The sequence below is a fragment of the Lampetra fluviatilis genome, chromosome 56, assembly GCF_964198595.1.
Source record: "Lampetra fluviatilis chromosome 56, kcLamFluv1.1, whole genome shotgun sequence".
Taxonomy (NCBI): domain Eukaryota; kingdom Metazoa; phylum Chordata; class Hyperoartia; order Petromyzontiformes; family Petromyzontidae; genus Lampetra; species Lampetra fluviatilis.
Genome location: NC_136330.1, coordinates 7,658,296 through 7,684,657, shown reverse-complemented (window position 1 = coordinate 7,684,657; position 26,362 = coordinate 7,658,296). Strand labels below are relative to the sequence as shown.

The 26,362-nt window shown below is 51.7% G+C and overlaps 1 protein-coding gene across 2 annotated transcripts in view; it reads right to left on the bottom strand.

Moving 5' to 3' along the window:
• Positions 1-21,927, bottom strand: part of RYK (receptor like tyrosine kinase) — a 79,565-nt gene extending 57,638 nt beyond the window's left edge. For both annotated transcript variants that reach the window (XM_078880233.1, XM_078880234.1), the window contains exons 1-2: positions 21,872-21,927; positions 20,471-20,669 (exon numbers count right to left, since the gene is read on the bottom strand). In XM_078880233.1, coding sequence (XP_078736359.1) covers positions 20,471-20,582 — 112 coding nt within the window. In that variant the 5' untranslated portion in view covers positions 20,583-20,669; positions 21,872-21,927. The remainder of the gene's footprint in view (positions 1-20,470; positions 20,670-21,871) is intronic.
• Positions 21,928-26,362: the final 4,435 nt, after the last annotated feature.

Below are 26,362 nucleotides of genomic sequence, written 5' to 3'. Positions count from 1 at the left end.
GGTGACGTCACCACGACGCTTGTGCCAGGCCATGTGTACGTTGAGGCCACGTGAAGTGTCGAATGCCCGGTGGCAGGAGGTCACGGGGCAGACCCAGGGGCCATGGGCTCACCGAATGAGACGACTGTCAGATGCACCACCTGTGCCTCCGACTGTGCCAACTTGCTGTGTTTTAGCCACCCGGTAATCCGCTCGTTGTTGTGAGCATCGCTCCTCTGCATTATGACTGCAGATATTGTGGTCTATGTAAACATGACTCCTTGTAAAAAAGGTGTCAGTTTTGTTGTCAGATAGAAGGGTAAAAAAAAACAATTATCACGATTTTTATTTTATTTTACCAGCTGTAAGGCCCATTGAGCTACAGAGTGGCTCTTTTTCAGAGGCCGCCTGGCTACCACAAACGATAGCTTCTCAACGAAGTGGCTTATCATCATCACGTGGAAATGTAGAGCAGCCAAACACTCGATGAAAGTGCCACGCTGATTCGAAATGCGGAGGGGGAAACCGGAGGATCCCGAGAAAAATCCACGTAAACCACGGGCAGAGAGAGACACGCAAACTTCAGATATAGGAGGCGTCAGGGTCGGGATCGAACCCACGACCTCCTGTACACCAGGCGAGGTAGTTAACATCTCCTAGCCACCGTGATGTAGATGAGAGAGAGACACGCAAACTCCAAATATACAGCGGGCGTCAGGGTCGGGATTGAACCCACGACCTCCTGTACACCAAGCGAGGTAGTTAAGATCTCCAAGCCACCGTGATGATGATGAGAGAGAGACACGCAAACTCCAGATATAGGAGGCGTCAGGGTCGGGATTGAACCCATGACCTCCTGTACACCAGGCGAGGTAGTCAACATCTCCTAGCCACCGTTATGATGATGATGATGAGAGAGAGAGACACGCAAACTCCAGATATAGGAGGCGTCAGGGTCGGGATCGAAGGCAAGACCTCCTGTACACCAGGCGAGGTAGTCAACATCTCCTAGCCACCGTGATGATGATGATGAGAGAGAGAGACACGCAAACTCCAGATATAGGAGGCGTCAGGGTCGGGATCGACCCCACGACCTCCTGCAGACCAGGCGAGGTAGTTAACATCTCCTAGCCACCGTGATGATGATGATGAGAGAGAGACACGCAAATTGCAAATAGACAGCAAGCTTCAGGGTCGGGATCGAAGGCGCGACCTCCTGTACACCAGGCGAGGAAGTTAACATCTCTCCACTCGCCGATCTCGTCAAGGGAACATTAAACCTTCGGCCACGCAAACTCTTGCCATCCTGGCAGCAGCAGCAGCAACGGCTTCATGGCTCTGCCATCGAACCAAGACGGTGCTCACGGGGGACCGCTTCCAAGGCCGACTGGAACACTCTCTTCCTTCCGACATGAGGAAGCCCACTCAGCGGCTCGGCCACCTTTAGACCATCTAAAGATTGAACAAACTCATTTCGTTCAAACTGCTTCTCTTCTTGTTGTTGCTGCTGTTGTGTTTGCCGTTCGTTGTCGTTACCCCGCACCCCCGATTAGCCACGGTCGTCTACGCAAGGTGGCGTGAAAAAAGTTCAACGCACAGACACAGACGCACAGACGCACAGACGCACAGACGCACAGACGCACAGACGCAGAGACGCACAGACGCACAGACACACAGACGCACAGACACACAGACGTACTGACACAGACGCACAGACACACAGACGCACAGACGCACAGACGCACAGAAGTACAGACGCACAGACGCACAGACGCACATACGCACAGACGTACAGACGCACAGACACACAGAAGAACAGACGCACAGACGCACAGACGAACAGAAGTACAGACGCACAAACGCACAGACGCACAGACGCACAGACGCACAGACGTACAGACGCACAGACGCACAGACGTACAGACGCACAGACGCACTGACACAGACGCACAGACGAACAGACGCACAGACGTACAGACGCACAGACGTACAGACACACAGACGTACTGACACAGACGCACAGACACACAGACGCACAAACGCACAGACACACAGACGCACAGACATACAGACGTACAGACGCACAGACGCACAGACACACAGACACACAGACACAGACGTACTGACGCACAGACGTACAGACGCACAGACGTACAGACGCACAGACGTACAGACGCACAGACGCACAGACGTACACACAGACGCACAGACGCACACACAGACGTACAGACGCACAGACGCACAGACGCACAGACGTACAGACACACAGATACACAGACACAGACGCACAGACACCGACGTACAGACGCACAGACACACAGACGCACACACAGACGTACAGACACACACAGACGCACAGACACCGACGTACAGACGCACAGACGCACAGACGCACACACAGACGTACAGACGCACAGATGCACAGACGCACAGACGCACAGACGTACAGACGCACAGACACACAGACACACAGACACACACAGACGCACAGACGTACTGACACACAGACGCACAGACGCACAGACGCACAGACGCACAGACACACAGACACACACAGACGTACTGACACACAGACGTACTGACACACAGACGCACAGACACGCAGACACGCCCATTGTGAACCGTGAGCCACTCTGCACTGACTGTGGTGGAGAAGCAGCGGCAGCCCCCCCGGTCCCCCCCCCCCCCGGTCCCCCCCCCCTACCCCGGCTCCCCCCGGCGTGAGCGAGTGGCGCGCCACCGTCACATTCCTTAAGCGAGCGAAGATGATGAAGATGATGAAGATGAAGATGATGACCATTCCTCCTCCTGCACGGCCTTTACAAGCGGGAATTCCAGACTGAGGGCAAACCGGCGGTGTCCACCACCACCACCACTTCATCGCCGGCACCACCACTACCACCACCACCACCGCCACCACCACTACCACCACCACCACTTCATCGCCGGCACCACCACTACCACCACCACCACCGCCACCACCACTACCACCACCACCACCTTCAACTACTCCACCACCTCATCACCACCACCACCACCGCCACCACCGCCACCACCACTACCACCACCACCACCTTCAACTACTCCACCACCTCATCACCACCACCATCACCACCACCACCACCACCGCCACCACCACCGCCACCACCACTACCACCACCACCACCGCCACCACCACGCACAGTGAACGACTCCACCACTATCACCAACAATGCCGACAACACCGCTTCCTCATCACCACGCACGGTCAACAACTCCACCACAACTGCCACCATCAACCAGAACTACTTTCAACAGCGTCACACCGCTACCGGCGTGTCGGTGTGTTGGTGTGTCTGTGTGTCTGTGTGTCTGAGTGTCTGTGTGTCTGTGTGCCTGTATGTCTGTGTACCTGTGTGTCTGTGTGTCTGTGTCTCTGTGTCTGTGTGTCTGTGTGTTTGTGTGTCTGTGTGCAGCCTCGGGGAGTGGTGGGACAGCTGTTAGCGCACCACGGTTATCATCGGTGGTGAACGCCCTGCAACAATCTGCTTGAACCAGCACGGTGAAGTATGGTCAAACAACCCCCAATGACCGACACTAAAAACTAAACTTTTTTTTTTTGAACAGCTAAGGCCCCACTGGGCTGTGTAGCTCTTTTTCAGAAGCGATCCGGCCGTCATAGATGACGGCACAACGAAGTAGCTTATCATCATCATCGTCGTCGTGAAAAGTTTTAGCAGTAGCCAATTACTCTAAACGCGCGGTGACGTTGATTATAAAATGTGGAGGGAAAAAACGGAGGACCCGGAGAAAAATACACGCGACCACGGGGAGAGAGAGAGAGACACGCAGACTCTGAATATACAGCAGCAGCAGGCGTCAGGGTCGGGATCGAACCCACGACCTCCTGTATACCAGGCGAGGTAGTCAACATATCCTAGCCACCGTGATGATGATGAGAGAGAGACACAAACTCCAAATATACAGCAGCAGCAGGCGTCCTCAGGGTCGGGATCGAACCCACGACCTCCTGCACACCAGGCGAGGCAGTCAATATCTCCTAGCCATCGTGACGACATGGAGTGGGGGAGGCCTTCATCCAGCAGTAGATTCACAAAGGGCTGTTGTATTACACTTCAAAGACTTTCTCGGTAGGCTGAGACACACCCCACCCTTGAGAGAGACTGGCTTCAGCTCAACCTGGTCACAGTGAAGCTATGAGTCTGTGGATCCCTGTGCGAGTGTGGGTCCATGTGCGAGTCTGTAGGTGTCTCTGCGAGTGTATGGGGATCATGTGAAAGTCTGTGGGTCTCTATGCGTGTCTACTGGTCTCTGTGCGAGTCCGTGGGTCTCTATCCGAGCCATCGGTGTCCGGGGCTGAGCGCATCGACGAGCTCACAATCACAATATTGATTAAGGCTGCAGGAGGAATCCGAAGGTCTTTCAAGCTCTTTGATCACAGATGTCCAGGAGGCGCACGGGATCAGGACGTCACAACAACAAAGAGGACAAAACCCGCGGTAGGAGTGCAACAAAAATGATCCACGCCAATAAAACTAAACCACTATTTGCATACTCTGTGGTTCTTTCGGTAAAGTTAGCACGTGGTTATAAAATAGAACGAATCGCGGCGTTTCGATCGCAACACACAAGTGGTCGTCATCAAGCTCCTGATGTTGCGATTAAAACGTCGTGATTTGATTTATTTTATTTTCTACCCCACGTGGCTTTACCGAAAGAACCAAATAGTATGGATTCCTGCAATCACGAAAGTTTTAAGTCAAAATGTAAGTGACAATTTTGCTTTTATTATTTTCAAAAATATATTTTGTATTTAAAAATGAATTTATTCTTTTTATTATTTTTACTTTATTTTAATTTTTCTACCCCACGTGACTTTACCGAAAGAACCACAGAGTATGGATTCCTGCAGTCACGAAAGCTTAAAATCAACATTATTTTTTTTATCTTACTAGGCAAAGCCCCCCACTCAACTATTCAGCTTCTTTTTCAGAAGCAACCTGGCCCACTCCCCACCACCGCCGCGTGGAAATTCACGGAAGGCCCAAAGCAACCCACCAGGCAACGCACGAGACCCGCGCTTCACGCGAAACCGCAAACTGCTTCCCATCTGACGCTTCCACCAGGCGGATTGAGGGGCCCCGCTGCGGCCGCTGGCTCGGGGCACGGCCCCCAACGCCGCTCCGAGCCACCGTGGGGCAGAGGTCGCAAACGGGTTTTGATTCCTTACCCGTACCCGGCCGCACCAGGGTCGCAAACAGGTACCCGTACCCGTACCCGGCCGTACCCGTACCCTACCCGTACCCGGCCGGGTATCGGGTACCTGATTGCGACCTCTGGGATGAAGCCATGTTGCAGGCGCGGGTGGGTTGATTCTAGGAATTAGAATTGTGAGAAGAGACAAGACGTTGGGAAACGAGCGACATACGGTGACTCACCAGTGACTCACGGCCTACCCATACCCGGCCGCACCAGGGTCGCTAACGGATACCCGGGTATCGGGTACCCGGTTGCGACCTCTGCCGTGGGGGCTGGCCAACCCTCCCCGGGGAATCTCTCTCTCTCTCCGTGTGTCGGTGGCGGTGACGGTGGCCAAGCCGAGACAAGCGTGGTGGAGGAGGAGGGGGGGCCGGAGAGCGACGACTTTTTTCACTCACAAAGCAGCGCTCCCCCACACCGCCGCCGCCGCCCTCCCCCTCCCCCCCCCTCCCATGCACCCCAGGGCCGTCGGCACAGCCCAGCAGCGGTGGGGGAGGGAAAGGGACACGGCGAGACAGCGACAGCCAACAGGCGCCGGCACGGCGCACGAGACGCACGAGACACACATGACGACGCGGCTGCTCGTGCGGCCAGAGCCACGCCCGGCCGCCTTTGTCTCCCCGCACTAACACGCACCGCTCCAGGTCAACGCAACTTGGCACGGAGCGCAAAACCCGCTCCCGCCACCGCTTTCCTACGCAGAAGATGAAGATCGCCCCCCACCCCACCCCCCCGTATAAATAGTCGAGACTGTGGCACACGAGGGGAGCGGGTGGCAAGCACCACGCCCGGCCGTCTTTGTCTCCCCGGCGGCGATGTTTACTGCACACCGCACCGGGTGCTCGTTTGAGGCAGAGTCGACCTAGGGGAGGCCCAGGAATGGCTCGGATAATATAATCATCGAGACCAACACGCACAGAAAAAAAAACCCCGTATGTCCACATTCAACAAATGATTTGGTCATATCAGCAGGAGCTGACAAGAGCAACCAACGCACACCGCTCAACGCCTCCTCAATCTCACCTCCTCTGCCCTCTTAGTTGCACTCACGGAAGAAGGGCCCATTGCCCAGAATGCCGTCCGTTACGGCACGTACGCGCGTGTGCGTGTGTGTGTGTGTCCTGTATTTTTAGAGTAGAACCCAGAGGTCGCAAACGGGTTTTGATTCCTTACCTGTACCCGTACCCGGCCGCACCAGGGTCGTAAACGGGTACCCGTACCCAGACCCGACCGTACCAGTACCCTACCCGTACCCAGCCGGGTACGAGTAGGGTACGGGTTTCGGGTACCTGATTGCGACCTCTGGGATGAAGCCATGTTGCAGGCGCGGGTGGGTTGATTCTAGGAACTTGAATTGTGAGAAGAGACAAGACGTTGGGAAATGAGTGACAAACGGTGACTCACCAGTGACTCACGGCCTACCCGTACCCGTACCCGGCCGCACCAGGGTCGCAAACGGCTACCCGTACCCGTCCGGGTAGCCGGGTATCGGGTAGGGTACGGGTATCGGGTACCCGGTTGCGACCTCTGGTAGAACCTCATCCTCCTCCTCTTAACGACGGTGATTGGTTCCACGAGACCACTTGTTGAGAGATTTGGTCGCCAAGCGAATGTCGGTAATACTTCGTTCAAGGCTCGATTCGTTCCGACAGCATCGAAAGTTCACCCCCTTTTCATTACGCGCTTTTATTTCACTCACTCTGTCTGTTGTTGTTGTCGTATCCTCAACTCTTGTCACTCAATTTTTGCCCACTTCCCAATGTGGTATCGACTGCAAACTTGGTATACTTATGTCATACTGATGACAATATTATATTGTCATAACAATTTACAAATACATATTTTTTAAGCAATCTTTTGTCTATCTTATGTGTCGGCTTGGGTCTAATTGTCCACGGTAAACTGACGTTGCCTGTAAATCACCACGGTCCCTTACGTTATGGCAAGCTTCGGGGCCACTTCCTGGAGTAGTGGAGTTCTGCCATTACTAGTACGGTACATTTAATTAAAGCGTGTTTTTAAGAAAGTATTTTGAAATATTACTTATTCCCCCAAAAAACATATTTTATAATATTTAAACAATAGATATTAACACAGGAAGATACTAACATCATTATGAACACGCAACATTGGCCGCGTACGTACATACGTAGCCAACCGCGCTAATTGGCGGTGCAGGAGATGGGGGGGAAGCACAACAACAACAACACGAAACACTAAACGCAGTTCCAAAAACATCAGTTTGTCAACCTCGACGACGACTTAGATGCGCCTAGCTCCAGACGCTACCGATAATATCGGAAGAGAAGAGCATTCCAGACGGCCGCAGAAGCGCCAGCGCGGCGATGCGGTGACCTCCGGTGATGCGGTGACCTCCGTTTTCGTTCGACGGCCGGACCAGAAGCCACCACCGCTGCGATGGTCCCTTCTCCGTGATGACATCGGCGGCGCGGTTCCATCACAGCTGTCGCCGGAACCGCCGGGCGCGTCCTCACCGGCGACGAGACCCCCGAACGAGACCGGTGACCCCGCCGGGGAGCGCACCAAACGCTGCCCCCACCCGCTCCCCCGAGCGACGCGCGGATGATGAGACGGGTCGCAAGCTCAACCCGCAGACTCTACAAACGTCTCCCCACACGGCCCCCCCACCCACCCCCACCACCCCCCCCCACCACCCCCCCCCCCACGGCCCCCCCCCCCCCCCCCCCACACACTTCACTGTTTTTTAACCACCCGGCCGCATCCCCCGGGTGTGTTCACTCCGCGGGAGGAGAGATCCGTGGCTCGAGGAGATGCGGGTGAACTTGATTCCCCGATGATAATGGGAGGCACACAAAACGGATGAAAGGCTGAGAGGCGGGTCAATGGGGCGGCACCGCTCCCCCCCCCACCACCGCTCCCCCACCACTCCACCACCACCGCTCCCCCCACCACCACCACCGCTCCCCCCACCACCATCACCACTCCCCCCACCACCACCGCTCCCCCACCACTCCACCACCACCGCTCCCCCACCACCATCACCGCTCCCCCCACCACCATCACCACTCCCCCCACCACCATCACCACTCCCCCCACCACCACCGCTCCCCCACCACTCCACCACCACCGCTCCCCCACCACCACCACCGCTCCCCCACCACTCCACCACCACCGCTCCCCCACCACTCCACCACCACCGCTCCCCCACCACCATCACCGCTCCCCCCACCACCATCACCACTCCGCCCACCACCACCGCTCCCCCACCACCACCGCTCCCCCACCACTCCACCACCACCGCTCCCCCACCACCATCACCGCTCCCCCCACCACCATCACCACTCCCCCCACCACCACCGCTCCCCCCACCACCATCACTCCCCCCACCACCACCGCTCCCCCACCACTCCACCACCACCGCTCCCCCCACCACCACCACCGCTCCCCCCACCACCATCACCGCTCCCCCCACCACCACCGCTCCCCCACCACTCCACCACCACCGCTCCCCCACCACCATCACCGCTCCCCCCACCACCATCACCGCTCCCCCCACCACCATCACCACTCCCCCCACCACCACCGCTCCCCCCACCACCATCACCGCTCCCCCCACCACCATCACCACTCCCCCCACCACCACCGCTCCCCCACCACTCCACCACCACCGCTCCCCCACCACTATCACCGCTCCCCCCACCACCGCTCCCCCCACCACCATCACCACTCCCCCCACCATCACCGCTCCCCCCACCACCATTACCACTCCCCCCACCACCACCGCTCCCCCCACCACCATCACCACTCCCCCCACCACCACCGCTCCCCCCACCACCGCTCCCCCCACCACCACCGCTCCCCCCACCACCATCACCACTCCCCCCACCACCACCGCTCCCCCCCCCACCACCACCGCTCCCCCCCCACCACCGCTCCACCACCGCTCCCCCCCCCACCACCGCTCCACCACCGCTCCCCCCCCACCACCGCTCCACCACCACCGCTCCCTCCCACCACCGCTCCCCCCACCACCGCTCCCCCCACCACGCCGCTCCACCCACCACCGCTCCACCCACCACCACCACCGCTCCACCACCACCGCTCCACCCACCACCGCTCCACCACCACCACCACCGCTCCACCACCACCGCTCCACCACCACCGCTCCACCACCACCGCTCCACCCACCACCACTCCACCACCACCGCTCCACCACCACCGCTCCCCCACCACCACTCCACCACCACCACTCCACCACCACCGCTCCCCCACCGCTCCCCACCACATAAGGCAGCGACGGCAGCTCCGATTGGTTGGCAAGCTCGTGCTCGCGACGGCTTTGCCTGCGAGCCCACTCACTCGCCGAATCGCCCACCCGCTCAATCGCTCGCTCGCTCACCCACTCACTCACTCCCTTGCTCGCTCGCTCACCCACTCACTCGCCGAATCCCCCACCCGCTCAATCGCTCGCTCACTCACTCACTCGCCGAATCCCCCACCCGCTCAATCGCTCGCTCACTCACTCACTCGCCGAATCCCCCACCCGCTCAATCGCTCGCTCACTCACTCACTCGCCGAATCCCCCACCCGCTCAATCGCTCACTCACTCACTCGCCGAATCCCCCACCCGCTCAATCGCTCACTCACTCACTCGCCGAATCCCCCACCCGCTCAATCGCTCGCTCACTCACTCACTCGCCGAATCCCCCACCCGCTCAATCGCTCGCTCACTCACTCACTCGCCGAATCCCCCACCCGCTCAATCGCTCACCCACTCACTCGCCGAATCCCCCACCCGCTCAATCGCTCGCTCACCCACTCACTCGCCGAATCCCCCACCCCGCTCAATCGCTCGCTCACCCACTCACTCGCCGAATCCCCCACCCGCTCAATCGCTCACCCACTCACTCACCGAATCCCCCACCCGCTCAATCGCTCGCTCACCCACTCACTCGCCGAATCCCCCACCCGCTCAATCGCTCGCTCACACCACTCACTCGCCGAATCCCCCACCCGCTCAATCGCTCGCTCACTCACTCACTCGCCGAATCCCCCGGCCGCTCGCTCACTCACTCAGTCGTCGCTAATCGGCACCATCGACAGTCTCGGAGCGCAATCTCTTCCTGCCCCCCCCCCCGCCGTGTGTGTAATTGCACCAAGCCCTCAACGCCGCCTCGCCCGCTCTAAACGCTTCAATCCGCCGCCCACGCTGCCCGCACCGGGGCTGCTGCCCGCACCGGGGCTCCAGTCCGGCACCGGGGCTCCAGCCCGGCACCGGGGCTCCAGCCCGGCACCGGGGCTCCAGCCCGGCACCGGGGCTCCAGCCCGGCACACTCGCTCTGCGGCGGCACGACCCGCGGCGGGTTTCAAAACCAACGTCTCCCGCCACTCACGCACCCGATTTCACCGCCACGCCAGATCGGCGTGTGTTGGTATCGGCGTGTGTTGGTATCGGCGTGTGTTGGTATCGGCGTGTGTTGGTATCGGCGTGTGTTGGTATCGGCGTGTGTTGGTATCGGCGTGTGTTGGTATCGGCGTGTGTTGGTATCGGCGTGTGTTGGTATCGGCGTGTGTTGGTATCGGCGTGTGTTGGTATCGGCGTGTGTTGGTATCGGCGTGTGTTGGTATCGGCGTGTGTTGGTATCGGCGTGTGTTGGTATCGGCGTGTGTTGGTATCGGCGTGTGTTGGTATCGGCGTGTGTTGGTATCGGCGTGTGTTGGTATCGGCGTGTGTTGGTATCGGCGTGTGTTGGTATCGGCGTGTGTTGGTATCGGCGTGTGTTGGTATCGGCGTGTGTTGGTATCGGCGTGTGTTGGTATCGGCGTGTGTTGGTATCGGCGTGTGTTGGTATCGGCGTGTGTTGGTATCGGCGTGTGATGGTATCGGCGTGTGTTGGTATCGGCGTGTGTTGGTATCGGCGTGTGTTGGTATCGGCGTGTGTTGGTATCGGCGTGTGTTGGTATCGGCGTGTGTTGGTATCGGCGTGTGTTGGTATCGGCGTGTGTTGGTATCGGCGTGTGATGGTATCGGCGTGTGTTGGTATCGGCGTGTGTTGGTATCGGCGTGTGTTGGTATCGGCGCCCCAGAAACTCCGACAACGCCGGGCGATCGGCCTGCAGCAGTATCGGTCGGGGAGGGGGGCGATGGCGCTGCTGCGTGCGATCCCGTTTGAGTAACTTTCACCTGGTTTGTTTCAAATTCGTGACGTTTGGAGGGCGATGCTGGCACACGACGGCACGCAATGCAGCCGCGGTAGCTAGGTAGCTGTTGACTACCTCGCCTGGTGTGCAGGAGGTCGTGGGTTCGATCCTGTCCCTGACGCCTGCTGCTGAAATTTTGGAGTCTGCGTGTCGCTCATCATCATCACGGTGGCTAGGAAATGTTAACTACCTCGCCTGGTGTGCAGGAGGTCGTGGGTTCGGTCCTGACCTTGACGCCTGCTGCTGTATATTTGGAGTTTGCGTCTCTCTCTCATCATCACGGTGGCTAAGAGATGTTAACTACCTCGCCTGGTATGAAGGATCGCGTGGGTTCGATCCTGATCCTGACACCTGCTGCTGTATATTTGGAGTTTGCGTCTCTCTCTCTCTCTCCCCGTGGCGGTGTGGATTTTTCTCCGGGTCCTCTGGTTTTTCCCCTCCACATTTAGAATGAACATCACGCGATTTGAGTTTTTGGCTGCCGCTATAAATGTCCACACGACGGCGACGATGATGATGCTGATGATGATGATGCTGATGATGATGCTGATGCTGATAATGATGCTGATGATGATGCTGATGATGATGATGCTGATGATGATGCTGATGATGATGCTGATGATGATGCTGATGATGCTGATGATGATGCTGAGCCACCGCTGAGGTTGAGCTATCATTTGCGATGGCCTGGTCACTGCAGAAAAAAAGCTACACAACTCAGTGGGACATTCCGTGGTAAAATTAAAATAAAATAGTTGAGCAGTTTAGTTCAAGACGGCCACTGCATTGCACGGCACTTTTAGACGCGCACCTGCGGCCGTCTGGAACGCTCTTCCTTCCGATTTCCGATATAAGGAAGCAACTGGAGCGACACACAGTTTGAATCACCATCTCGGTTGACAAACTCACTTCTTTCAAATGGGTCTTTGTACTTAGTGTTGTTGTCTGTCCCCCCGCACCTCCATTTCAGCAACGTTGGCTACGTACGGTGCGAAAGAAGTTCAACGTACATACAACACCATTGCTGTACCACCACCACCGCTATACCACCAACACCGCACCACCACATCCACTACTACCACCATCATCTCACCACACCACCAAAAACACAGATCCCCCGTATAGTATTAACATACTGCTGCGGGGCCTTACCTGGTCAAATAAAAACAGCACAGGTAGTCCCCGAGTTACGATGGGGTCCGACTTACGATATTTCGATCTTACGATGGGGATAGCGATACGACAAAATTGCCATCAACAACCAAACATCGTTCAAGTATGCAGACGACGGACAGAATCTTGGTGAGTACAGTGCAATATGATACGTTACGATACGTTCAATGCATGTGTGATACGTAGCTTTAGCGATTTCATTTTAGGGTTACCACGATACGATACGTTCAATGCATGTCAAACGTTTTTACAGCAGGTAGGATTGTTTCCTGAAAAAACTTTCTATTCAATTGCAGTTCATATAGGTAGGCCAAGAATTTACCTCAGTTTTTTTACATTTTACTGTGCAATACAGTATTGTAATTAATAAATACATACAGTATATAGTTTATACAGTACGGTACTGTAAATTGCTCTGTTTTGTTAAATTATCACACTTCTTTAAGACTCCTGGGCAGGCTAGGCCATCTTCGGCTTATGATATTTTCGACTTACGATGGGGTCGTCGTAACGCATGTCCATCCTAAGTCGAGGACTGCCTGTATAAGTGCAATAATATATGAAAGTTGCTATAATTAGTCATTCACAGGTGATAACAATTTATCTTTAAAGTCCTTACGACAAGCCAAACCACGTGGCAATGATTACCCATTAAAAACACATATTTTACTTTATACTTTACAATGGCCCACTGCTCTTATTGGAAAAGCAGGACATGGCCTGCCGGGTTTGAACCAGTGCAACAAATGACGACCACGTGCCACTACCATTGAGCCACGAGGAAGTGAGATCAAGTGACAAAGATCTCCCGTGTAGCCTAAACAGACTGTTGGGGCAAGTGCTGTTAGCAAGCATCGTACGTAGCCAACCCTGCTATGTATGTTGAACTTATTCCACATCGTACGTAGCCAACCGCATGTTGAACTTCTTTCACACCCTACGTATCCAACCGTGCTAATCGGCGGTGCGGGAGGGCAATGAAAATGAACGCTCCGATTTAACACCAGAAATGCTTACCGGGATTCACCGAGTGACCGACTTTCCACATTTTGTGCAGTCAATCGGTACGAATGAACGAACGAGAGGGAGAAGTGCTGAAGGGGCACAGTGGCATTGCTCACCGCGCCACTAACTGCAGCGTCGTTCAATTCCCGGCCGTGGTTAACGCAGTTGAGGAGTCAGTTCATTTATCGATTGATCGACATTTGCGCAAAGCATTTGATCTGTCCTGCGACAACGGTTGTTCTCTCGCTCCCATTCCCATCTGCGGCATTGCTGAACTTTATTTAGTTACAACACGTCGGCTTTCGGTGACCGATTTCATCCGGGTGGTGGCGGGTTTAACGACATTAATATTGACGCGATCTAAACCCAAAAAAACTCGTGGATTTATTTAGTTTTTGCATCTTGTCGATGCGACCCGGATCACACTTCTTGCTCTCACGTCGTTCCGCCAAGTCAGCCCGCCACACTTTGCGGACTCAGTTCATTTATCAGTTTCAGTTTCATACATTAGGTAGAGCCCTGTGAGCCATGCGGCTCTTGAATCGGGTGCAACCGCAAGAAACTAAACCATGAACAAGAAACATCTTAAAGTGACGACGCGCAAACAGAAAAATCCAGGAAAAAACAGCAAAGTCTTCCAGAAAAAGCACCGCATATCAACGCTGTGTGCAGAAATCCCAGTGGGATGCAAGTCAAACAATAACAACCACGAGACAATTTAGATTAAAGTTATCAGGCTAACTCTACTACAACAAATATGGCAAAACCAAAACGTTTTCGAAATCACCAAAATAAAGCTAGAAAAGCAATGTAACAACAGTGATCACAGGAACTGTGATTCAATTTTAACAATAAACGATCTACACATAACATGTACGACCAAGCTTTGCAGCCATAGCTGGCAGCATGAGTCACTCCATAACAGCAGGAGTATCAGTAGGAGTATCAACATTTTTCAATGCACCTTTAAAGATCAGACTCAAAAGCCTTTACAAGCAGGATGACGGTAGCTGGTAGCTGGTGCGGTGAAAGTTATGATTTACGTCATCACTTAAAGTGCCTTGCAGACACAATCATAGTTTTGCGGATTGCTGAATCGTACCACCGGCACGTAACCAACCACGCCAATTGGAGGTTGTGGGGGGGGGCGACAACACTAAACACAACAACAAGCAGTTCTAAAGACACGAGTTTGCCAATCTTAGATGATGATGATGATTTAAAAGTGCATCGCAGCTCCCAGTGGGGCCCCCTCATACCGGAAGAGCATTCCAGACGGCCGGCGGAAGTGCATTCCGACAGCGCCGTCCGACGCGGTGATCACCGTCTTTGATCGATGTTTATACAACACGTGGCCCAGTGTCAATCCCCTGTTGGACAGAGTTAAGTGGAATCTCACCCGATTAGAAAGGTGATCCGCCTAATTGCAATTAAGTCCGTGGGTCCCGTGGGAGTCTAGAAGTGTCTCTGTGCAAGCCGAAGTGTCACTGCGAGTGGCTGGGGTATATGTGAAAGTTTAGGGTCTCTGTGTGAGTCTATTAAAAAGGGTATAACTATAAACTCGTTGTATTCTAGCAGGTAGGGCCCACTGAGCTGTACAGCTCTTTTACACGCTTTTATTTCACTCACCCTGTCTGTTGTTGTATCCTCAAATCTTGTAACTCAATTTTAACCCACTTCCCAATGTGGTCTCGACTGCAAACTTGGTATACTTATATCATACTGATGACAATACTATATTCTATCATAAAAAATAAAAATAAATATTTTTAAACAATCTTTTTACACACTTTCTATTAACTCACTCTGTCTGTTGTTGTCATACCCTCAAATCTTGTAACTCAATTTTAACGCACTTCCCAATGTGGTAGCGACTGCAAACTTGGTATACTTATGTCATACTGATGACAATACTATATTCTATCACTAAAAATAAAATCAAACATTTTAAAACCATCTTTTAATATGTTATGTTTCAGCTTGGGTCTAATTGTCCACGCTCAACTAACGTTGGCTGTAAATCACCACGGCCCCTTACTCGTACGGTACATTACATTGAAGCGTGTTTTTAAAAAAGTATTTTTGAAATATTACTTATTTCAGAGGCGATCTGGCAATCACAAATCATAGCTCAAAAGAGGGGCTTATTTTGTTAAAGAAACGCTGCAAATGAACGGTTACAATGATTAAATGAACGGTTACAATGACGCACAAATTAACAGGGCATTAAATGCCCAAACCCAATCAAATAACACGAGCATTGAAACTGCCCTAGTAATTAAAACAATAAAAATACTGTACACATTGCAGGAGTCACTGATAAACTAGCCAGATGTTTGGAAAAACAAAATATCCGAGTCAGATTTGGCACGGTACATAAAATACGAAAATTTATATTTGGTACAAAAGATGTATTACCGAAGCTATCAACAGAAGGTGTGTACAGGATGAACTGCACGTGTGGTAAATGTTATGTTGGGCCAACAGGACGAATGATCAGCACGAGACTAAAAGAACATCAGAGAAATATTAAATTCTCCCAAATACAACTGTCAGCAGTAGCAGAACACGCGTGCCAACAAGGACACTCAATTGATTTTGATAATGTTGAAGTTCTGGGCAAAACTAGCTACTACTGGCCAAGACTAATTAGAGAATCTATCGAAAATGAAAGAAATAAAAATAACTTGAATTGTTCAGATAGCTACCGCCCTAGTGCTGCGTGGAAGCGAATCATCAAATGAAACATTATTTAAATGCATCCCGACAAATGCTAACATACTTCAATAGGGATTACCGTTGGTACACAATAGCCAGGAAGGACAAGTTCAAAGGGCTCGCATAATGCGCATGCATAATGTACGCAGACTCATTAATCCCACCCCCCACTTTGTGCAAGAGCGCAGAAGTGTGGTCACCACATCTACGCCTCTATATGAGGAACGAAACAGGTGGACTTCTCCACTAATCTGGCTGTCGCCTGATGAAGCTGGTTGTAATTACTAGCGAAACGTCGTACTCAGATTGTAAATGTTGTGGCTTGGCTCTCCAACACACCGGTGTGCTGTACTAGTATACTACACTACTATACACTACACTACTATACACTACACTATACACTACACTACTATACACTACGATACACTACACTATACACTACCATACACTACACTATACACTACTATACACTACACTACACACTACACTACTATACACTACACTACTATACAACTACACTACTATACAACTACACTATACACTACACTACTATACGCTACAGTACTATACGCTACACTACTATACGCTACACTACTATACGCTACACTGCTATACACCTACACTGCTATACAACTACACTGCTATACACTACACTATACACTACACTATTATACACTACTATACACTACACTACTATACAACTACACTACTATACACTACACTGCTATACACTACACTGCTATACACTACACTGCTATACAATTACACTGCTATACACTACACTACTATACACTACTATACACTACTATACACTATACATTACTATACACTACACTACTATACACTACACTATACACTACACTATACACTACACTACGCCACACTACACTACTACACTACTATACATTACACTACTATACACTACACTATACACTACACTATACACTACACTATACACTACTATACACTACACTATACACTACACACTACACTATACACTACACTATACACTACTATACACTAGTGCTGTACTAGTGACGAATTGGCACGTTCTGTTTAAGTGACAAACCTTACTAGTTGGCTGTGTCGGGTGGTGGCGGGTTTAACGACACAATTATATATTTGCGCGATCTAACCCAAAAAACCTCTATTACGAAAGGGGCTTATCCTGGACATTTATAACAGCCGAATACTCTAAACGTGTGATGATGTTGATTCTAAATGTCGAGGGAAACACCGGAGGACCTGGAGAAAAATCCATGTGACTACGGAGAGAGAGAGAGACACAAACTCCAAATGTTTAGCAGGCGTCAGGGTCGGGATCGAAACCACGACCTCCTGTACACCAGGCGAGGTAGTCAACATCTCCCAGCCACCGTGATGATGATGAGAGAAAGCGACAAGCAAACTCCAAATATCCAGCAGGCGTCAGGGTCGGGATCGAAACCACAAGCTCCTGCATACCAGGCAAGGTAATTAACATCCCCTATGGGTATCTTTGCAAGCCTGTGTCTCACCGAGTGTATGGGGTATTTGAGCAAATCTGCGGGTCCCTGTGTGAGTCTATTGGAACCTGTGCTAGCCGATACCTCTCCGAGTGCAGGGGTGTTTGTGCGGTGGTGTAACGGTTCGCGCTACGCTGCGCCACGAACCCAGCGACCAGAGTTCGATACCTGCTCACGGACACCACCAACACCAGCGACGATTATCTGAACCGGTCCTGGGGCTCCCCTAGGTCGACTGGGCCTCAAATGAGTACCTGGTGCGGTGTGTAGTAAGCATCGCCACTGGAGAGACAAAGGCGGCCGGGCGTGGTGTTGGCCACCCACCCCCTCGTGTGCCGTGCCGGCCTTCATAGGTGCTCGCTAACAGCACTTTCCCCAACAGTCTGTTCAGGCTATATGGGGTATCTTTGCCTTTTGGGTGAATGTGCAAGTCGAGGATCGATGCGCACGTATTTGCGTTTATCTGTGTGACTTAACGTCTCTGTACAAGTTCTATGAGTGGTAAGTTCTATGCTATGGGTCTCTGTGTGAGTCTACGGGTCTCTATGTGAATCTACGGGTCTCTATGTGAGTCTATGGGCCTCTATGTGAGTCTATTGGTCTATATGTGAGTCTATGGGTCTATATGTGAGTCTATGGGTCTCTATGTGAGTCTATGGTCTGAATATGAGTCTATGAGTCTATGTGAGCCTGTGGGTCTCTATGTGAGTCTATGGGTCTCTATGCGAGTCTATGGGTCTCTATGTGAGTCTATGGGTATCTATGTGAGCCTATGGGTCTCTATGTGAGTCTATGGGCCTCTATGTGAGTCTATGGGTCTCTATGTGAGTCTATGGGTCTGAATATGAGTCTATGGGTCTCTAAGCAAAATCTTTGAGAGCCCGTGTGTGTGTTCAAGTGTTAATCTTTTGGGGTTTCTGTAACAAGTCTACTCACGCAGCGAGTCTCGTTGGGTCTCTATGTGAGTCTTTGGGTCTCTATGTGAGTCTATGGACTTCTATGTGAGTCTATGGGTCTCCATGTGATTCTATGGGTCTCTATGTAAGTCTAGGGGCGTCAATGTTGCGTTGTGTGGGGCAATCTAGGTATTGACCGTTTTTACCCGCACTTATTTAAACGCAAGGTCAAGTCTCGTATAGTCTATTTTTAGTCTCAGCGAGGCCTCTCACTCGCCCTTGAAGAGCTAATAAATGATATTGAAGGCAGACACGTCTCCATGGCTCATATACACACAAGGCAAAGAGAGATCCACCAATACCACCACCACCACGACCACGATCACCACCATCGTCAGCATCACATCGTCACCATCAAGACAAAGATCCCCCGTGTAGCCTTAACAGACTGTTGGGGCAGGTGATGTGAGCGAGTAGCAGCTATGAAGGCCGGCACGGTGGCACACGAGGGGGTGGGTGGCCAGCACCACGCCCAGCCACCTTTGTCTCCCCAGTGGCGATGTTTACTACACACCGTACCAGGTACCCATTTGAGGCTGAATACACACACACGAACACACACACACATACACAAATACACAGACAGGTACACACAGGAATAAACACACGAATGCACACACAGGTACACACAGGAATAAACACACGAATGCACACACACGAATACACACACAGGTATACACACAAACAGCTACACACACAGGTAAACACATAAACGCGAACACACGCACAGGTACACACATACACAAATACACACAGGTACACACACAGGCACACACACACACACGAATACACACACAAACCAGATACACACAAGTAAACACATAAATGCGAACACACGCACAGGTACACACATACACAAATACACACACAGGTACACACACACACACGAATGCACACACAAGTAAACACAAACGCGAACACACACACAGGTACACACACACACGAATGCACACACACACACGAATGCACACACAGGTACGCACACAAACAGCCACACACACACAGGTACACACACAAACAGCTACACACACAAGTAAACACATAAACGCGAACACACGCACAGGTACACACACGAATACACACAAGTACACACACATCAACACACGTACAGGTACACACACGAATACAGGTACACACAAGTAGCACAAGTACACGTACACGCACAATGTCTACACATGTGTACGTGCACACGTGAATACAAAGACAAATGCCCCCCGTGTAGCCTTAGACTGTTGGGGCAAGTGCCCTTAGCGAGTAGCAGCCCCTATGAAGGCCGGCACGGCACACGAGGGCGACGTTTGCTACACACCGCAACAAAGTTATCTTTTGAGGCTGAGTCGACCTAGGGGAGGCCCAGTCGTACACACCGCCACGCACGGCGCGCTCACAGAGGCAAGCCGAACAATCCGCAACAACAACAACGACGACTACATTTAAACCCCATAAACCAAACACAACCATAGAAACATCATCGCGTAGGGGCACACACGCGCACACGCGCGCGCACAGAGAGAGACCCCGGCTCGGCGTGCCGGCCCCTACCGGCCGAGGCGCGCCCTGCCCGGCACGAGGCGCTATCCGAGCGCCGTGGTCTCGATCGCGGCCTACGTCGCGGCCCGAATAGCGGGGTACGATGCGGGCCTGGTGAAGACGACGACGACGATGATGGAGATGATGATGATGTGGACTCACCCAGCAGCTTCTTCACCTCGTCTTCGCTCATGAAGATGTTGACGGAGCTCTCGACGGCGAGCACCGCGAGTAGCAGCGACACAGCCGGGAGGAGGTGGAGATGGGTGACCATGGTAGCACGACGACGACCTCCTCCCCCCCCTCCTCCTCCTCGTACTCCTCGTCGTCCTCGTCGTCTCCACCTCGTTCCTCTTTCAATCTTCGCCCCAACACCAACAACAACACCACCAACAACTCTACCACCGACACCAACACCAACACAACCAACACCACCAACTCCAACTCCACCACGGGTCTCTCTGTGCCCCACGCTGCTCTCTTCACTTCGTCTCTCTCCTCCTCCTCCTCACCACCTCCTCACCACCACCACCACCTCCTCACCACCACCTCCTCACCACCACCTCCTCACCACCACCTCCTCACCACCACCTCACCACCACCACTACCTCCTCACCACCACCTCACCACCACCTCCTCACCACCACCACCACCTCACTCACCACCACCTCACCACCACCACTACCTCCTCACCACCACCACCACCTCACTCACCACCACCACCTCACTCACCACCACCACCACCTCACCACCACCACTACCTCCTCACCACCACCACCTCACTCACCACCACCACCACCTCACCACCACCACCACCTCCTCACCACTACCTCCTCACCACCACCACTACCTCCTCACCACCACCACCTCACTCACCACCACCACTACCTCCTCACCACCACCACCACCTCCTCACCACCACCTCACCACCACCTCACCACCACCACGTCTCCTCACGCTCACCACCTCCACCTCACCACCTCCACCTCACCACCACCACGTCTCCTCCTCCTCACCACCACCTCACTCCTCACCACCTCATCTCCTCACTCACCACCACCACCTCCTCACCACCACGTCTCCTCCTCCTCCTCCTCACCACCACCACCGCCACCACCTCCTCACCACGTCTCCTTACTCCTCACTCACTACCACCTCCTCCTCACCACCACCTCACCACCACCACGTCTCCTCGCTCCTCACCAACACCACCTCACCACCACCTCACCACACCTCCTCACTCCTCACCACCTCCTCACTCCTCACCACCTCCTCACCACCACCACCTCACCACGTCTCCTCCTCACCACCACCACCTCCTCACCACCACCACCACCTCACTCACCACCACCTCCTCACCACCACGTCTCCTCCTCCTCCTCACCACCACCTCCTCCTCACCACGTCTCCTCCTCACCACCACCTCCTCACCACGTCTCCTCCTCACCACCACCACCTCCTCACCACGTCTCCTTACTCCTCACTCACTACCACCTCCTCCTCACCACCACCTCACCACGTCTCCTCACCACCTCCTCACCACCACACCTCCTCACTCCTCACCGCGAACTCTTCGCTCTGCGCCCTCGCTGCGTCTGGACGAGTTTTGTTGTTTGAAGTCTCCCAGGAGGAGGGAGGAGGGGGGAGGGAACCGGATCCTCGTGGATCCGGGTCCCCGTGTCGAGCTGACGATTATCGCAATGCCACGATATATATCGTACGATATATATCGTGGCATCGCGATATGACGATACTACGATATATCGTGCGATACGACGATAAATCGTGCGATATTACGATATATCGTGCGATATGACGATATTACGATATATCGTGCGATGTGACGATACTACGATATATCGTGCGACGTGACGATACTACGATATATCGTGCGACGTGACGATACTACGATATATCGTGCGATACTACGATATATCGTGCGATATGACGATATTACGATATATCGTGCGACGTGACGATACTACGATATATCGTGCGATATGACGATACTACGATATATCGTGCGACGTGACGATATTACGATAGATCGTGACGATACTACGATATATCGTGCGATATGACGATACTACGATATATCGTGCGATATGACGATACTACGATATATCGTGCGATATGACGATACTACGATATATCGTGCAACGTGACGATACTACGATATATCGTGCGACGTGACGATATTACGATAGATCGTGACGATACTACGATATATCGTGCGATATGACGATATTACGATAGATCGTGACGATACTACGATATATCGTGCGACGTGACGATATTACGATGGTTCGTACGAATACATCGAGACGACCAAAAGAGGTTCGTAAAGTGGCCGTGGCTAAAGTTTTTAGCGTCAAAGTTAAAAAAAAAAGTTGCCACCATAACGTGGGGGCCGTGTCTTGTAACAGTTTAGGGGCCGTCCATAAATGACGTCACGCACCCAGGGGTCAGACATTTGTGACGATGTGTGACGAGGGGGGTGGGGGTTGAGAAATGTGACGTCACATCAAAATGCGCAACATTAAATAAATAGAGACGACACGTTCTACTTAATTAAATAGACTTTTTGATACATGTTTTCTCCTACAACATCAGAGTGCAGCGCCACATTAAATACGCACTACAATGACAATAGTTTAAAGCGTATCGAAGAAAAGTTTTATATTTTGGGGGGGGGGGGGCAGAGCTTTGTGACGTCATATTTGAGGGGGGGTCTGACTTTTTGTGACGCCGTGTGACGAAGGGGGGGGGGGGGTCAAAAATCGTCAAAAATGGAAATATGGTTTTTGGGGGGGGCAGAGCTTTGTGACGTCAGTGCCTTACCAATGACGGTACATCACGATTCAGTCCCTGTTGGAGCAGGTCTTCAATGATTGCAACAGCATCAGGGACGGCTACCTTGGTGAAGAGGGAGACTCCATCGAAACCGACAGGCAAATCCTCCGGGGGCGGTGATGACATGTCCTTGATTAGTGAAACCAAGTGGGCGAGTTGATGGTGGAGACGATAGGACGGAGTGGAGTTCCCTCTTTATGGATTTTTGATAGGGCCGTCAAATCTGGGTGGCCTAGCAGCCGGAGGTTTTAGAGAGAGAGAGCTTCTTCTTCTTGGTTCTTTTGGTAAAGTCACGTAGAATGGAAAAAATAAAATAATAAAAATAAAACATTATAACATTTTATTATTTTTTACCGAAAGAAACAAGAAGATGAATCCCTGCAGTCACGAAAGCTTTAAATCGAAATAGAGAGAGAGAGAGAGCTGTTTGGTGGGTTCGATTATGGAAGTCGAATGAGTGATGATTGTGTTGGTTTTAGTCGCAGGCTAGTGGTAGGGTCTATAACACATTCCTGCGGAGGGAGCTGGTAGGAACGTCGGGTTGCTCGGTCAATGGCCAAGGTCAACGGCGGCGTGGTGTATTCCGCAAATATGGCCGACTGTGAGGGCGGGCACAAGCCGGCGTGAGTAGGTGAAACGTTGAGTTTTATAAGGGCACCACGGGGTGACCAGCCCCTCCCCACCCAGCCCCACCCCTCCCACCCCCCACCCAGCCCCACCCTCTCCACCCAGCCTCTCCCCACCCTCCCCACCCAGCCCCTCCCCACCCAGCCCCTCCCTCCCCACCCAGCCCCTCCCTGCACGACGGATACAATAATCCCCTGTGGGCTGGTGTAACCAGTATAACCTCTTGTTACAGCAGCCCTTTTGCCCACTTCAGCAAGTGTTTCTTGCTGTGGTTGTCCCACCTGATGACGGACGCTTGTGTTGCGCCCGAAACGTCGTGATTTAATTTATTTTATACCGGACACAAGCTAACCCCTTCGGTCTATGCCGGAATCCAAATTCAGTCTAATGGTCGAGGAAACCGAGAATCTGTTGGTTATTCGGAACCGACCTACATAGGAATCAGATCTGGAAAGCACTCGTCATCAACAGCCTTCAGCCATGGATTTGATTTCGAAAAGTTGCCTACTCTCGACGAGTTTGGCGTCGTTACAAGGAGTGGTATTGATCGATTGGTCAAACCAATTTTAGTGTTGACAGTTGATGTTGGCCCGGACGAGAACCCGAGATACCACAAAGTGCTGAAGGTTGCAGTCCACCGCTTTCTTCAGCGCGATTTCGACGCGTTATTCCTCGCTACCAACGCTCCAGGAAGAATAGGGTCGAGAACAAGTATAACCCGTAAAAACAAAGTTTTTCACTATAAATCCTGTATATGCGTGGCGGCTAGAGTCCTCTCGTCCTCTGGCTTGAGATGGCTGCCACCTATGGGTCAGATGATTGCATGCCAGCATTAAGCAATTGGTAATTAAATATAATATTTTTGTCCTAAAAAGTGTAAAATTTTGGAAAAAAATTTTCACGAACATTAATTGTCAAGCACAACGAGTCTGTGTGGAAAATGTCAGCTCGATTGGATCACGGGAAGTGGGTTAAAACACGACCGAAAGATTTGCACGGTCCTAAGCAAGCAAGCAAGCGCGCAAGTGAACTTAATATAAAGGATTTTAAAAAATTAACCCGTAAAAACAAAGTTTTTCACTATAAATCCTTTATATGCGTAGCATCGGTTTTATTTTATTATTCATTTCTGTTTTTCTTGAGTAAGAGTTTCATTTTTATCACATTGGTATTTTAAATTAAATATGAAAAAAACATTTTCCTAAAAAGTGGGAAATTTTTGAAAAAAAATTTCACGAAAATAAATTGTCACGCACAACGAGTCTGTGTGCAAAATGCCAGCTCGATTGGATCACGGGAAGTGGGTTAAAAAACGACCGAAAGATTTGCACGGTCGTAAGCAAGCAAGCAAGCACGCAAGCATGCAAGCACGCAAGCAAGTGAACTTAATATAAAGGATTTAAAAATGGCGCCACTCAGTAAGGAACTTACTGGATTGAAATTACCACGTGACCACTACGGTAATCATTTGATCGAAAGAGGCATTACCATCGACGCTGCTTTAGAGAAGAATAATTTAAAGTTTGCAGGAAACATATTCTTAGGTTTTTTTCGGTAAAGTCACGTAGGTAAAACATCAAAATTAATGAAAATAAAATAAACAAAAATCACGACGTTTCGGAGGCAACACAAGTCTCCGTCATCAGGTAAAACATCAAAATTAATGAAAATAAAATAAAATAAAACAAAAATCACGACGTTTCGGAGGCAACACAAGTCTCCGTCATCAGATGACGTCATCAGATGACGGAGACTTGTGTTGCCTCCGAAACGTCGTGATTTTTGTTTTATTTTATTTTATTTTCATTAATTTTGATGTTTTACCTACGTGACTTTACCGAAAAAACCTAAGAATATGAATCCTTGCAGTCACGAAAGCTTCAAATCTAGAATTTGCAGGAAACACTCTAGCCGAAATCTGGTCACAGTTGATTGTCGATAATTTTCCGACAGGATTGATATTATAATTGTTTTTTTACTCTTCTATCTGGCAACAAAACTGACACATTTTTTACAAGGAGTCATGTTTGCATAGACCACAATACCTGCATTCATAATGCAAACAAAAAACATAACTCTGATAATGTATGCACTGTCCTTGAAGTTGATTGGTCCACACCCGAGACAGCTTTCCTTAGAGCCTAGTCTCACATGGTGTTGGACCAGATGACGCCAAAAGGCGCACAACTCAAAGACAATGCACCATCAGCGTATGAGAGCTCGGGGTAAGCATTTACACCATTGGGTTGCCAGTAATTGATATTACCACGTGACCACTACGGTAGCCATTTGAACGAAAGAGGCATTACCATCGACGCTGATTTAGAGAAGAATAATTTAAAGTTTGCAGGAAACACTCTAGCTGAAATTTGGTCACAGTTGATTGTCGATAATTTTCCGACAGAGTCTGAGCTTCAGGAACAAAACCTCTTGTCCAGAGATCAGAAATGATACGGCGCCCACGTACGAACAAGCCAATACTTGACACAGATTGTAAAATGCACCGACAACAAGGGCTGTTTGAAACCAAGAAGCTCCTATTATTACACGCTTTTATTTAACTCACTCTGTCTG